This window comes from Hetaerina americana, unplaced genomic scaffold, assembly GCF_022747635.1.
Source record: "Hetaerina americana unplaced genomic scaffold, ioHetAmer1.1.p SCAF_116, whole genome shotgun sequence".
NCBI lineage: Eukaryota > Metazoa > Arthropoda > Insecta > Odonata > Calopterygidae > Hetaerina > Hetaerina americana.
The window spans coordinates 834,892-850,832 of record NW_027286248.1 but is presented as its reverse complement, the minus strand read 5'-3'; the positions used below and the strand labels follow the sequence as shown (position 1 = coordinate 850,832).

The following is a 15,941-nucleotide window of genomic DNA, read 5'->3' as shown; positions in this document are numbered from 1 at the left end:
TGACAATTGGGAAGAGGTCACGGATTAAATGTTTAAATTGTGTGTTCCGGGGAAGAAAGTGATGATAATATTAGGGCATTTTGGGTGCTTTGGTTTTGGAGGAGGAGTGTATTGGGTTGACTTTGAAAAGTTTAAAATAACCTAAACGAAATACGCGTATTTCACATAGCATCTTCACGACAACTTGCCCAATATTTCTACGTAAACCCATGAAAAAGTTTTTCTTTTGGAGGGTTTTATTGTGCTTTTAAACTTCTCTTTCAGCTGAAATTTGCACCACATTCATCGACAACATAATACAGTCCATATTGTAAAATAAATAACATTTTATTTTGATCAAATTTTAGGGAGAAAAATGTCCGGTACTCATTTGCACAGTACCATTTTTGTTTTTAGTTGCTCGAGGAAGCAATGAGCAGCTGAATATTAATATGGCCCTAATTACTTTTTCCCACATGTAGGAATTCACTTATATTGAGACAACAAAAACCAAACACTGAATCCAACCAATAAGAAACTTGAAATGGTTGCAATGGCATAAAGTTATAATTGAAAGCACTAATTAGAATTGAAAATCAGATCAGGTAGTTAAATGCTTTTGAATTGGGATGTAAGATTTATGGTTTCTATGAAGTACCTTAACGACTATATAATAACATTATAATAATTAAATGAAAGCATTTGCAATAAATCGAAGCATTTTCTCTCCGTATTTTGCCCGTACACTTTCCATTCAAGAACTGAATGTTTATTCTAGGTCTCTAATATGTCGTAAGTCCTCCAAACGCATATACGACCAAATAATTTCACGTGAGGTGTCAGAGTGATGCATGATTCTGACACTCACCGATAATCATATCAGTGAGAATCAGATCGCATTAAGTCGACGAAACTAATTGCAAGGTGAAATCTCGCGAAATTTGAGTAAGTTGATGCCTCGATCTCGAATTTGAAGTTATATTTATAATCTTCAGGTGTAAATTTATATCACACTACCCACATCTCTTCGTTAGATCTCGTGAATGATATTTACACTGATAATCCGTCACCCATAACTTTATTCCTGAGATAAAATCAGTGAACTGAACCTTAAGATCAAGCCTTGATACATTTTTCGCTCATAATATGGATTGGACACATTGCCTTGACCTTCATTTCTCGATAGAAAATGTTGATACCCAAAAGTAGAGTGATCCTTAACTGACGTCGGCATTTGACGTTTTTGCTGATTTTATGAGTAATTTTCACGGTTTTGGTCAAGTACGGATTCAAAGAAGAACTAATTTGAAGGAGACACAATTTTCATTGAGTAAATGTTTTTGAAGCCGGATATATAAAATATAAAAGTATAAAGAATTAAATAAAAAATAATAGTCTTCATTTTACTCGACAGAGAAGTATTTACGTAGGCTGTTTAATAAGGAGTAATGCTTGCAATCAGTAACTAGGGTTTGCCCCAATAAGTTATGCGAATAAAAAATCTCACTGCATTTTTCATTCGCATAACTTATAGAGAAAATAGGGAATTTTATGTAATACTTTAACTCAATGTGGAACAACGCTAATTGATCTGGGCAAAATATGTTATCATGTACTACATAATTTTTATTATTGGTATATCTACTATTGAAATTTGGTTACACTTATAAAGGAAAGGAGGCAAAGACATGAAACAAAACCTGGCATCCGACACTCTTCGTGTAATAAGCCCCTCTTAAATTCCGCATACTTCCTTCCTCCCTTCATTCCGTACAACACACACAGTAATCAACCCGAAGGTCGGTTTAGTAGGTGATGGTAGAGATCACCCAGTACTAAGCCCTATACGGCGTGTGAAAATTCACACATCAGGGTAGGGGGGCCAGTTCCTTTCCCTCTGCCGGTTATGGTTTCCCAGGAAGCCCTGGTACCCGAAAAATCACTTTAGCTTGGGTGGAGCTGCAGGTGCCCAGAGTGCCTTGCCCGGGAATCGAACCCGGGACCCTCCGGTCAGCAGTCCAACGCTCTACCCACTGGACTACCGCGACCCCCATTCGTACAAAGGACCATTCAATTCCTTCGCCTTCCTCGTTTGCCTAACATTTCTCCCCTTCATCACAGTCTTCAACATCCCATTGCCAATCAAACTGCTCTGTATTCACCTTGAAAGAAACTGCGTTAATGTAGCGATAAATTACTGTTTCAAGATTTTTAATGACATATTGGGACTGAAACTCGAAGAACGGCATTAACATTCATAACTGGCTTATTTGAGTAATAAACTATATTCCAAATATTTCTAACAAATAACGGGTTGAGTTACCAATAGAAACATCGAATCATAAAAGGCCGAAAGACGAAAACATTCAGATATCTGGCGCCGTATTTCCTATGTGCCCTTTGACGTTTTGAGATATATTCTCCTATTTCTTGCGTGGCATTGTCTTCTGTCCGTGAGAGCGAGTTGGTCGAAGGAACAACATCTTCCATCAGACGTGACTATCGAAAAATAATATGGTCCAATTAATCGAAATATTCCATTTTAAAATGTCTCTGAGCCGCGGAATATTCTCACAAAATTATCACAAACGTAGCCATAGTTTAGAATAAAAAAAAAATAAAAAATCACCCCTTTAGTCTCTCAACGTAATATCAATTATTCAACGCGAGAAAAAATCAACCACGGCCCGACGCTTCCGCCAGGTGGCAAGCTCTGCTCGACTTTCAATTTTTTTATCCGCTTAGTCACCATGGAGGCATGAACCCATCGCCACGCAATTGGAGCTAATGTGATGACATCAGACCAATGTCATCAAAGGAAAATCCTGAGATTGTTACAGATAAACACAGTCGACAGCTCCCTTTTCAGGTGAGCTGCCGACTGTGAATGAGATTGGGATGCAATTGGTAATGGCCAGTGCTCAAACTGTACAGGGTACGTCCGGAAAATAAGTGTACTGACTCCTGGGCTGGGCGCGCCGCTCCAGGCGCGCCCAGCACCGCTCTGACAGGCTGCGATTGGAGGGGGGTATGTTGGCAAGCGACGCTGAAAAAGGCAGTCGGCTCTGGGCTGTGGTGTAGCGAGGAGCTCTGTTAACGCGAACCTCCACGCTTCGACCCACGTCACGGAACGCGATGCCGAAGTTTTTGGAGCAGCGTTATTCCATCAAATTTGCGGTAAAGCTTGGGAAATCGTCTACCGAAACTGTCGGTATGATTAACCAGGCTTACGGGGAGTCAGCCATGTCCAGAAACATGATCTTTCGGTGGCACAAGATGTTCGTGGAGGGCAGAGAAGAGGTCGACGACGAGTCTTCGAGAGGTTCCCGATGATGCCTTCGCGGGAGCGTTCCAGGAATGGGAACGCCGCTGGAACAAGTGTATCGACTCACAAGAGTCCTATTTTGAGGAATATTAGCTTAAGATATGTAAAAATGTAATAACTTTTTTTTTCCTGAGCTCAGTACACTTATTTTCCGGACGAACCCTGTAGGTGCCAAAGTGTCGAAATGCTCAGAACCACTTCCAAGAAGGTTGAGCAGTACCCAGACGGAAGTTTGATAGAGCGAATGCCTCCAGAAAGGATAGTTATGAGGGTCGCCACATGAAAATACCGTGTTTATTATGGACTAATCAGGGAAAGAGATACTACTTCACATGCCGAATAAATAGTACTCCCGAAAACAACAAAACTTCAACATTGGAACAATATCGTGGCTGTCAGATATCAAAAGATAGGATATATTAAATAAAACCCATCTCCAAGTCTTAAGCGTAATGACATGCATCCGGCATTTGGAATATCGCCGCCAGATTAGCGTGTTAGCCACTTTTATCGTCGGCAGTATTCTGCTTTGCAGTGGCAGCAGGGGCTCTTTGTAACCTCGCAACACGAAACTGCTTTTTGGATAGCGGTGTGAATTTCCGTCGAAAGTAACCGATGTTCATTGAATTTTTCAAAATTTTTTCAACTCATTTTCAAATCTTTCCGTAGGCTTAATTTAGAATCTACATTTCAACGGGTATAAGTGTTTTAATTTTATGCGAATATAAAGAAGATATCCAGGGTATTGCTGCTTCCCAAGTCTTCTATTCAGCAATTTTTTTTTCTAGCATAAAGATCGATAAATACTTATGGGAAAGCGATTAATCCACTAAAACAGGTCAGACAAATAGGTGCATAAAGATACTCTTTAATTAGTTCATGGAAAGCAGCGAAACTTTATTTTTACGTAGAGGATCGAGTTAGTAGCTTAATCATTATGTCTAAGTGCACGTGGTAGTGCGAGGTATAATTAAGGGCATCAATGTCACAAAGACTATCCATCTCTGAACGCGCATTTAAAAGAAACGCCGTCCATCTTTGGATGAGACATTCTGTTTGATACCGGGCGGTGGGAGATAGACGCTCTTGGGAGCAAATGGACACTTATGAGTTTTTTCAGCCAAGACTAGAACTTTAAAACGAGTTCATTTTTATTCCACGTCAAGAAGTTTACAAGTAATCATTTTTATTTCGGAAAGAATTGTTCGAAATGCAAGTGACGAACTTATTTCGTCCAGAGAGGGGGGTGATCGAGGTTCCAAGATGAGGCGGGAACGGGGAAGGGTGCCATCCCAAAAAATCCATCCCCGTCCCATCGGATAAGGCGAGATCTCCCAGTTTTGATGTGGCTCCCCCCAAAGAACGGACGTCCGCGGCGCCGGAATGAGGACTCTCGGACCAAGAGAGAGAGAGAGAGGAAGTCATGCCGTCTGCCCCGCGGCGGGAGGTCAGATTGCTATCTCACGGGAGGAGCGGGAGAGAATCGGGCGTCCATTTTCCCCGAGAGAAGAAGCACCTCATAGAAAGGGAAGCCGTCTTCTAAGGAAAAAAACGCCTAGTGGCGCGGTCATGCGCGGATGTGGGCGATTAGTCTCTTCGCGGGAAATGGAAGCCTCACTGATTCTTATTTACGGAAAAGTATTTCGAAGCTCGGATTCGTGTGCCTGTGAGGGACTTCCACCTTGACTACGCTGCTCATGATGCATCAGGGAATGATCCTCGTTAAAAGGGTTTTCATCGGTGTCTTATGGAGATCCAGGAAATGAGGATTGACAGAACAGGGATTCCATTGGTATGCTTGAGCCGTGCATTGACTAAACGCCCATTTACATACAGGGCGTTTAATCAACCCTTCCTAATTTCATGGGTTTTCATGCGCACCCAAAGTTGAGACAAGAGCTCTTTCCTCAGATACTCAATTCTTATACTTTTTCCCCAGATACTACAACATAACAAATATTCGTATTTGCTCTCATACACATTATCCCATATTTCACCATTATCATTTCGGGGAACATTCAAAATTTTTACTTCGTTTTACTTCGTTCGCTTCGATCACCAACAGAATATACCACGATCCAAATAAAAAAATATTTTGGCGTGGAAAAAATTGGCTATCGAGGTATACGAGGGGATGAAGGGGCCGTCGTCAGTCCTGGTTTGAAATAAGGGGGCCGGGAAAGGAGAATGTGATTTCAAGGGTGCTAGGTTTTTCCGGGAAAGCGCAGGTGCAGGCAACAGAGGGAAAGGTTCTGACTGTCTGAATTTCAAATTTCATTGGACTCACTGAATGGGAGTTCTGCCATCATCCGTCAAAGCAGCCTCCGGGATACTGACTCCAAGTCGCGGAGAACATGTAAACGAATAGCAACATTAACTGGCCTACCTTTACGAAATTAATCATTACTTGCCTTTGCCAAAGCTATCGATTTATTCATCTGATAAACTGGGCTCGGAATATGACTTAAAAGACCAATGCAAACTTTTATGGTGGGTGCCCATCTCTGGTTTAAAATTAAGAATATCGGTAAAGGCAATTATAATTGAACAGGAGTTTCGAAGTTTTATTTGCTCTTCGGACTCGATACATCTGATTGATCCTTAGGGATTCCTACCATTTACATACTTGCAGCCTCCATGCAAATAATTAAAATGCCCCAGTAGAAGGGATGTGGGTTGAATCTGGGAATTCAAAGTAGGGTTCAACACCTTTTCTCCTTAATTCCTTGGTCTTTACCCATTCCTTCGCATCCTTTCTCTTGTAATTGGATAGGCGAATGGATTTACTGTTTGCTTCTGTGCACTCGTCGCTATACTCAACTGGAATAATGACCTCCTATTATTCTCATTTCTTTGGAGCTTTGGAGGCATCACTTGTTGAATGCATCTATTCTCCTTTTTTGGCCAAGTACCGTATAATGACGTTCGAGCAAAAACAGCTTGAGGCATCGTCAAATGCTGCTAAAATATCACAATAGGCGAATCCACAAAAAAGTAAACTTTCCCCGGGTAATTACGTGAAATGTAGGTAACACCCATAACCATCCGAAAATCACCATGCGTGGAAGATTGATGGAAGAGACAAGGACAATGCAAACCCACTGCTCGGAAACCAGAAAGACACGAAGAAAAACAAAGGTAGAAAGCGTGAAAAGGGACTGGGGACGGACGTCTTAATTAACATGGCATTTAAGAATCAGGGACGCACTACAACGTATGGCAGAAGAGAAATACCGTGAGGAACTCGTTAACTTATTTGTGAATAAGAGCAGTTATATTTGTTTATGTATGCCATGCACTATATTATCCACCCAAGGACGGAAAATACCAAATAAACGCGCAGCAACATCTAATCTGCTTAAGAACTACTCAAGATAAATTGGACTAGTTTTGACAACCCAGCAAGCAGGGCCTCACTTTAATGCCTCGTGCAGCTTAGGGTTTTCTAGGATTGTGCCAACGTTGCTAATAGACCCAAACCATCGAATGATGCGATGTGATGTACATATTACTCATGCCTTATTTTACTCCTCGGATATTCATGTTTATCTCTTGTTTCCAGTCTCTCGGATACTTCAGGTTTGACTTCCTGTTTCAAGTCTCTCTTAAAAAGCAATCTTTTACATTGGGGACGAGTTATTCCAGTGGTCAGAGAGAGAGTTGAGCCACCGAAGGCACAGGTTCAATTACGGGTGACGCCTCCGGGAACCCTCGGCTTCACACAAGCTATGGTGTGTATATTTCGGGTAACGCATCTTTACGGGGAAAGGGACTGGCCCCCCTTATTACCCTGATGTGTGACATTCTTTGGACTTGGCGTTGGGTGAGCTCCCCTAATCTACCATACCAACCTTCGGGTTGATAAATATGGTTGGATGATATCTTTTAATACTCAGAATCAAAATCAACTTATAAGCCTCATGAGTAACAAGAGAGAGAAATATTAGGGGAATTTTCACGGAGATTTAAACAAATATAAGTATAAATGCACATGTGCGTTACTGGGATCGGTGTCTATACGATCAAATAACACATTTTAAGTTTAAGTTACGTTTTAAATATTGCCTAAATTAATCAAGCAAAATTATTCATTATTTCATTTCAAAAAATTATGAATACATTTGTTCCTTGGCCAGTTTGAAAAAATTTGTCAACGCCAGAGAAAATGAAATTACGCACACGTTTTCCATCGTAAATTCCTCGCGAGGTTTACGTAGCTTTCAACAAAGCACGGCGGATCATTGTTGGAAACCATTTCCGGTGACGGAAGTAGTTCGGAGTGCGAGGACTGACAATGAGGCGATGAAAGCGGACAGATGAGCGGAGACCGAATCTCGTCGGATTTGGACCGAGAAGAGAACCACTTGTCGTAATATTTAACGGAAGCAGGTAACTGCTTCGTTATCGTAACGGCATCGATTGAAGGTGGCGCAAACACATATCAACAGCGGAACTGACAACGAGTCGACGAATGAGTTTCGCAAATAGGCCCCGAGATGATTTTCAGAGTCCAGGCGTGAGTTGATGACTGTGACAAGGGTATAACGATCCGCGTAAATTACAGCTTCAAAATACCAGAGATAAAGATGCATTGACATTGAATCAACCAGTTAGACGTAATTAATATTCGTAGGTATGTGCTACCGGCCGCAAAGCATGTACTCTTTCAAATAGTCAAAAGGAAAGTAATATGTAAACGTCGAATGCAGACACCTAGACCCAGAAGGTCACTCGTCTGCTAATTGGGCCACATATAGTTTTGAAAATGACATTAATTTGCAAGGACACTATACGAATTGCTACCCATGCCATTCCTTTTTTGGAAAGATCGTTTAACAGGCGCATTGGTTTTATACTATCCTCCGATCTTTCGGCAGCGAAAAAATTTATTTGTTTTACGGGCACACTGCAATGTTCCTGGTAAGCCGTATCAAATTCGGTTTCCTTTAAAACCCGTTCTGTCGTAGTTGGATAAAAACGGGTTTCTCCTCAAAAACCAATCTCGAAATATTCCAGTGTAAAATGAGTAAATTTTATCTTCCGCAAAATGTAACTTCACTATTTGAGCGAGCTGGTTATATCATTTTTTTTAAATTGTCGGACAATATCTGATTTAAACAAATGAGTTTGGCGATAAAATTAGAGAATTTCTTTTTCGGCGAATGTGTATTTATTGACAATGGTTTAATTTGCGGGAACTGTCTCCGTCAAGGAAATAGATGCATGTGCTTTGCTCATCACGTAGCACGGCGTACAACTGCCCATGAATGGCGAAAAAAGTGACGAATAATTTAAGGCTCTCGTAAATTCTGCAGTTGTCCAGGTTTAAAGTCGCTTTCGGGACTGGGGCGATCGGATTTCAGCGCGAGGGAAAGCCAACAGCAGCTGAAGTGTCTCAATTGGTATCTTTTTATTATGAGTGCAGTCGCTCGTTTGCGTCAAGGAAGTAACAGGTTACGGAGAATTTCCCAAAGTTACCTCGCGGTCGCTGGGTTAATCGCATTCACTTCGCCATGCGATACAGGAACAATGCATGAGGCCGTCAGAAAATTTCGAAAATAACGAGGAAGACGGCAATTGGGAAATAAAACAGTCGGTCTTCAGGGCCTGAAATATGAATGGAAACTCAGTCCTTTCACCTCAGCGACCACGGCACACAGCATCACTTGACCGACACATTGCGGGCTGAAGATAAAGATTACATATTTATATCAAAAATGAAAATAACAGACTGCCAAAATGAGTAAATGAGGAGTAGGCGCGCATGCATTTGTTACATCGAGTACTCAAAACAAATCACCTACCCGATGCCACGAAATTAATTACCCTAAAAACTAGAAAGTGAGCACTTTTATTAGATAATGCATACAGGGTTCGTCCGGAAAATGAGTGTACTGAGCTCAGGAAAAAAATTTATTACACTTTTACATACTACCTTGATCAAAAAGTTCCCGGAATAACCACCGTGTGGCGCTCCCATCGTTCCGATTTGAGTTCTGTTTTTTTTGTTAAATTGGTACATCTGTTGTTGATATTCCCTTTAAATCTTAGTGTCATAACTTGACATTTGCAAAAGTTACGTAGCCAAGAGTACATCTATCTCTGTGTGTGTTGGCGATTTTTTACAATTGCAGAAATGGATTTAAATTTGCAACAACGAACTTGTATTAAATTTTGCGTAAAAAACGGATTTAGTGGCGCACGGACGTTGGAAATGTTGGAAAAGTGTTTCGGCAACGATTCTCTAAAAAAACGGTCGTTTACCAGTGGCACGAGCGGTTCAGAAGTGGTCGTGAGTCAATCGAAGATGATGAACGCAGTGGCAGACCATCGACATCGAAAGTCGGTGAAAAAATTGATAAAGTAAAAGAAATGTTGGTCAATAACCGCAAATTAACCATCAGAGAAATAGCGGAGGACTTGAACATTGCCTATGGATCCGCCCAAGACATTGTGGTTAATGATTTGGGTTTCCGTCGTGTAGCAGCAAAGTTGGTGCCAATAGACCTCAATTTCATGCAAAAAAGAGACCGTGTTGACGTCGCAAAAGACATGATTTGCGAGGCTGAATCCGATCCCACATTCATCAAAAGGATCATTACTGGAGACGAGACGTGGGTTTATGAGTACGACACGCAATCCAGACATCAGGCAAGTGAATGGCGTTCACCAAATGAGCCGAGACCAAAAAAACCACGTCGTTTTCAGTCAAAAAAGAAGGCAATGCTGACGGTTTTCATGGATTACAACGGTGTAGTGCATCATGAATTTTTGCCAGAAGGCCAGACAGTAAACAAAGAGTATTATTTGGGCGTTATGAGACGTTTGCGTGAAGCAATTCGCCGAAAGAGACCCGAAATGTGGGCAGAAAACTCGTGGATTTTGCACCATGATAACGCACCGTCGCACAGTGCTATCATTATTCGTAATTTTTTGACGAAAAATGCAACAAATACCATCCAACAGCCACCGAATTCACCTGATTTGGCTCCCTGTGACTTCTTTCTGTTCAATCGAGTTAAAAAACCATTACGGGGAACGCGTTTTAGCAGCCGAGAGGAAGTAATGGAAAAATCGCAGGAAGCACTGATGGACATACCGAAAACCGAATATAAAAAATGTTTCGAGGATTGGATCAAGCGCTGGCATAAGTGTGTTGCAGTCGATGGGGGTTACTTTGAAGGGGACGATATAGATTTAGATGAATAAACTTGTATTTTTAATTTTCTGAATAAATTCCGGGAAATTTTTGATCAAGGTAGTATCTTAAGCTAATATTCCTCAAAATAGGACCCTTGTGAGTCGATACACTTGTTCCAGCGGCGTTCCCATTCCTAAAAAGCTCCCGCGAAGGCATCATCGGGAACCTCTCGAAGACACGTCGTCACGGCCTCTTTGACGGCGTCCAAAGTCCCGTATCGCGTTCCTTTCAAACTCCTCTTTATCTTCGGGAACAGAAAGAAGTCCGGTGGTGCCAAGTCCGGGCTGTAGGGCGGGTGCGGCAGCGTTGCCACGCCGTGCTTGGCCAAGAAGTCCGACACGACAAGCGCGGTGTGAGACGGCGCATTGTCGTGATGCAGCCGCCAGATGTTTTTGATCGCTGGCCGGACGCGATTGCTCCCTAATAATCTCGTGCACTATTGTTTTTGGCACATTACACTGCTCTGCTATCATCCGAACACTGAGACGACGTTCAGAGTTCAGTACATCGCGAACTTTTCGCACATTTTCGTCGGTGAGTGTCGTTGATGGGCGTCCAGGCCGTGGTTCGTCGTCGACCTCTTCTCTGCCCTCCGCGAACATCTTGTGCCACCGAAAGATCATGTTTCTGGACATGGCTGACTCCCCGTAAGCCTGGTTAATCATACCGACAGTTTCGGTAGACGATTTCCCAAGCTTTACCGCAAATTTGATGTAATAACGCTGCTCCAAAAACTTCGGCATCGCGTTCCGTGACGTGGGTCGAGCGTGGAGGTTCGCGTTAACAGAGCTCCTCACTACACCACAGCGCAGAGCCGACTGCCTTTTTCAGCGTCGCTTGCCAACATACCCCCCTCCAATCGCAGCCCGTCAGAGCGGTGCTGGGCGCGCCTGGAGCGGCGGGAAAAAATCAGTACACTTATTTTCCGGACGAACCCTGTACATCCCGTGGAAAAATATCTTAGACATGCCGACGGGGTCGAGTTTTCGTTTGACATCCATCTTTAAAGCAAGCCTCAAGCTTCATGAGCACGAAATAATTTGGTGCTCCCTTCAATGCAGCAAGTAACAATGCTTAAGGATGAGCATTTTAATAACATTTTTCGCGTAGGGAAGAAAAAAAAGTGATATTGGATTCGAATGAGAAGCACCTCGGAATGCAGTTTGCATAGTGGGGTGGGGCGCAAACACTTACTTCGAGGTGCACTTAATACAGTTTCTTCTGGAATATAGAAGCAATAATATTTGAAAATAATGGTGCAGAATCAAATCAAATTATAACTCTAACTCAATTGAAATCAATGAAAAAAGTACAAAAATCAGATGAGCTTAAAAAAGATTTAAGGTAAATAATGAACGCACGTTTGTTGACGAATCCGAAAAGTGTGAGTGTTCTGGAGTAGTATCTAAAAAATCCGTAAAAACATTGGGAATTTCATCAACATTCAATGGTGTAATTATCAACATTAGGGAATACCATGATGAACAGTGACACAACGAAGCTTTGTACGTTCCACGATACTTTTATTTCCACGACTGCTCGACGAAATCGGTCGTTTGAATAAAAAATTGTTGGACTCATGTTATTGAGCTTTGTCTGATTCCCGTTCATTTCACCTAAACATTTTAATTTGCCACAACCAAATATATCTGACACAGTAATAGTAACTCTTCGATTTGTTTAAGCAACTGATTCCGAGGAACAAGATAATAGCACTTCATGACTACCCCATTAATGTTGATTAGGCTTTTGGAATTGAGAAAAAATGACGCTCGCTTAAAGTGTATATCGATATTAGAGTCGACAGAAATGAAAGACATTCACCCAACACCGGAAGCAATGAAGCAGTTCTGTTCATTTTATTACTCTTTAATGTTTTCCCGGCGGTTGGACGACGAACAAACCTTAGGGGTGACGAGGAAAATTGACTATTAAATTGCGGAGTAAACGTTGACATGATTCACGGAGATGATGAGGACTTTGGATTTAAAACATTCCTCAGTTTCAAAGAAACGCGGGAGGATTTAGAGTGCAGTTTCAAATTTTCGCGACAACTCATTCAATAAGAAATTGAGAAACACTTTCTCTATCTCGAAAAGAATGAAATCATAGGAGAAGATGTAAAAGAGCCGGGAACATCACGAGTTTTAATGCTCCCCCGAAGATCGCAATGGAAGAACTGGAGAATGGGTATGATAGGACTACTGAGGAAAGAGATTCATCGATAACGATACCCGTGTGAAACAGTATACGGGAAAGAGATACGGGGGTGTGCATGCCAATTTTCGGGAGATGAAGTCATTTGATGAACTTGGGACCCTACTGTGTTCAAAATTAGATATTTCGTCTCACGATAAATTATAACTTGCACTTAATCAGGTGAGACATACGTACGTACTATCGTATTAATATCGACGATATTGGGATTTCCGCTTCGAATCGGTGATGAGGTAAAATGTATTCACATGAGGCGTACTCACCGTTGATGGAAGGGCCACGTGGGTCCGGGGGAAAAGGGCCATTCTCCTTGCGTAGCCGACGGCAATAGCACCACGGCAAGGGCGAGGGCGCACACCAGCCCGGCTTTCATCCTCGCGACGTCTGGAGCAGCAGAGGTACAGTCGACGAATTTAGATCCCCGGACACTGGAAGTAAAGGCTAAAGAGCACGGTCCCCCAAGGAGTCCCTCTCTCTCTCTGCCAGGATAAAGGGTGCGACCTCAGCGACTGTGCTCCCGTGGACCGCTCGACCGCCGGGTTCTGAACAAGACAAGCGCCCGGTAGGACGTGTCGCGGCAATATAATAGGGCGGCGGTGTGAGCGCAGCGCCTCCAAGCGGGCAGAAGACGCACCCGGGGATGCGCGGGAGGGTCGAAGACCTCGAATCGCCGGTCCGAGGCGCCCGCCGCCTTCTCGACCACCCGCCCCGGACATGAGAGGGGCGGGGGGTGGAGGGGCCTCTTCCGACGCCGCCTCCTAGTGGACATTTCACCCTCTTCCATGACTGTCGAAGAAAGCAGCGGACAGGAAAACTGTCCGTCTCCCCTCGGGCGACATCGGATACTCTGTCTTCGTAAACCCTCGTTATTTTCCCGCAAGAATTATAATTACTATATTTTCAGGGAATTTTATCGCTCTGTCATTCCAGTCGTAATGCCAAAATTTGCAGAAGTCGCTTGCGGACGTAGAGGGAGGTGATAAAGGGTTTTTTTGAGAATGCCGATAAATTTAAATTAAAATATTTAATGTTTAAGAGTTTATTCATAAAGCACATATAATTTTCGTTCACTGCTCCCAAATGTTAAAAATTCGTTTTAAAAAATCCATTTTCAAACGACGTATATATATATATATATATATATATATATATATATATATATATATATATATATATATATATACACATTCAAACACGAAATCCCGCCAAACGGCGAATAAATACTCATATATACAGAAACAGATATAAGGAAAAGGGATAGGAACACATATAAAGGACGAACACAATAAAGGTGGGGAAGGCGGAATCGAACGGATCACAAGAGTAAAAATATTTCCTCAACCGGGACTCGAACACCGGATCTTTCCACTTGCCGGGCGGATGCTCTTATATATATATATATATATATATATATATATATATATATATATATATATATATATATATATATATTATTTTTAATACACAAAAGGGTGAGATACTACACGCTACTCATCTTCATTGCATCCAGAAAGAATTTTTTCCTATAAAATATAAATTGGAATCGTTTTCATATTTTTTTAAATTTAATTTAATGAAAATGTTTATTCATTCCTTAAATTCACATATTTGAAAAAATTCCTTGGTGAAAACATATGTACAGTTCTAGACAATAAAGGCAACGCATTCCACTTAAGCGATTGGGTGCTGCAGCATTATTTTTTATTGCTGATACATCCTTAGCATTATTTATAAAACCCTGAATTCAGTAACGGTGACTATTGGGTATTGCATTAAATAATAATAATACACTATTTACGTTAGAATTGAAATTACTTTGGTTTGGAATTCCCATTTCGCTGACAGTATTTTATGATAGGATCACCTCCTTCAACGAAGTCATGAAGAAGTACATATTTCCAAGCACTTTGAGTTACGTATAAAGTGCTGCTGCACTCTGGAGTCGTTGGAAATTCGCAGAATAGGTGACGTCAGAGGATGTGAGGAAGAAGAAGACGAAATTTGGCGACGGCATGGAAGGAAAGCGGTTCGAGGGAAACAGTGTGGTTGGAAGGCCTGCAATGAGTGATAAGCGCCGGATTCACACATCCTTTCAATAATCTATCCTCGCTATCACTCTTCCAAAAACAGTGGATTATCCCATTTGACTCTCAAAGTATGCTGCCTCTTCGCCCAATAGAGAATCGATAAAATGAGCTATTAAATTAATTAGAGTTCTCCATGTCTGGTACATACGTAGAGGAAAGTGTTGTAGGTAACCGAGTGAAATATGGTATCGAGGGAGATGAAATTCACTTGTTAATGGCATATACTTAGGGAGCTAATTAAAACAAAGTGGAAGAGTCACAGGGAAGCCATTTATCTACACCAGAACAGAATTTATATTGAGTGTGCCTCAAGTCTTGAGGGAAAGCTGACAGTGTTTTCCATTGAGAATGTGATATTACATGGCATTGCGTTGTAAGAGTCTGAACAAACCTAACAGTTCTCAAAGGTCTCAGAGACTAACCCAAGTGACGGCTAAAATAGAATGAAGTGGACCAATCAGCCCGTTGACACTGTTACATTACAGTATCTAAGGCATTTCACCATGATAACTAGACGGTAAAATCCAGGATAGTCCTGGGAATTGTATTTCACTTAGATCATTATCATGTCGGATTAACTGACAATAAGTTATAAAATGTACGAATCATTTTTCACATTTTTCCGTTTCATAAGATAAAAGTTACAACTTATTATTGATGATGTAATTTTTGACGTGTGAATAAAACGTTTTCAATTTATATGAAACTAAAAAATGATAAACTCCTGTGAAATATTTCTGTTCTATCATAATAATATTATTTATTAGAAGCAAATTGTAATTAATGAAATGATTTAGAGAAAATTGAAACAAATATCATTTTCAACCTGTCATCCCTCTTCCGATACCTTTATTCAAAATCCGCATATGTAAATATTGGGCAAAGCTAAATTTGAATCCGCGAATATTGCTTCGCCCCAAGTATAGAACACACATTCAATGCTTTGTAAAAGTCGTATAAATAGGCCATGCGGTTTTTAAAATCAAGACCTAAATTAAATAATTAAATTAGTGAAGTGTACATAAGAATAATCAATGCCACTAATCCTATGTTAAAATAAAAAAACAAAAAACTGACCCCCATGATAATTTTATTGCCGTCACCCGCGTGCCTTCATTGCTCTTAACTAAGT

At 41.3% G+C, this 15,941-nt stretch overlaps 1 protein-coding gene across 1 annotated transcript in view; it reads right to left on the bottom strand.

Annotated features, from left to right (window-relative positions):
- The window catches only part of LOC139685568 (transforming growth factor-beta-induced protein ig-h3-like), a 64,304-nt gene extending 51,035 nt beyond the window's left edge, over positions 1-13,269 (bottom strand). The window contains exon 1 of the mRNA XM_071582516.1: positions 12,986-13,269. Coding sequence (XP_071438617.1) covers positions 12,986-13,095 — 110 coding nt within the window. The 5' untranslated portion in view covers positions 13,096-13,269. The remainder of the gene's footprint in view (positions 1-12,985) is intronic.
- Positions 13,270-15,941: the final 2,672 nt, after the last annotated feature.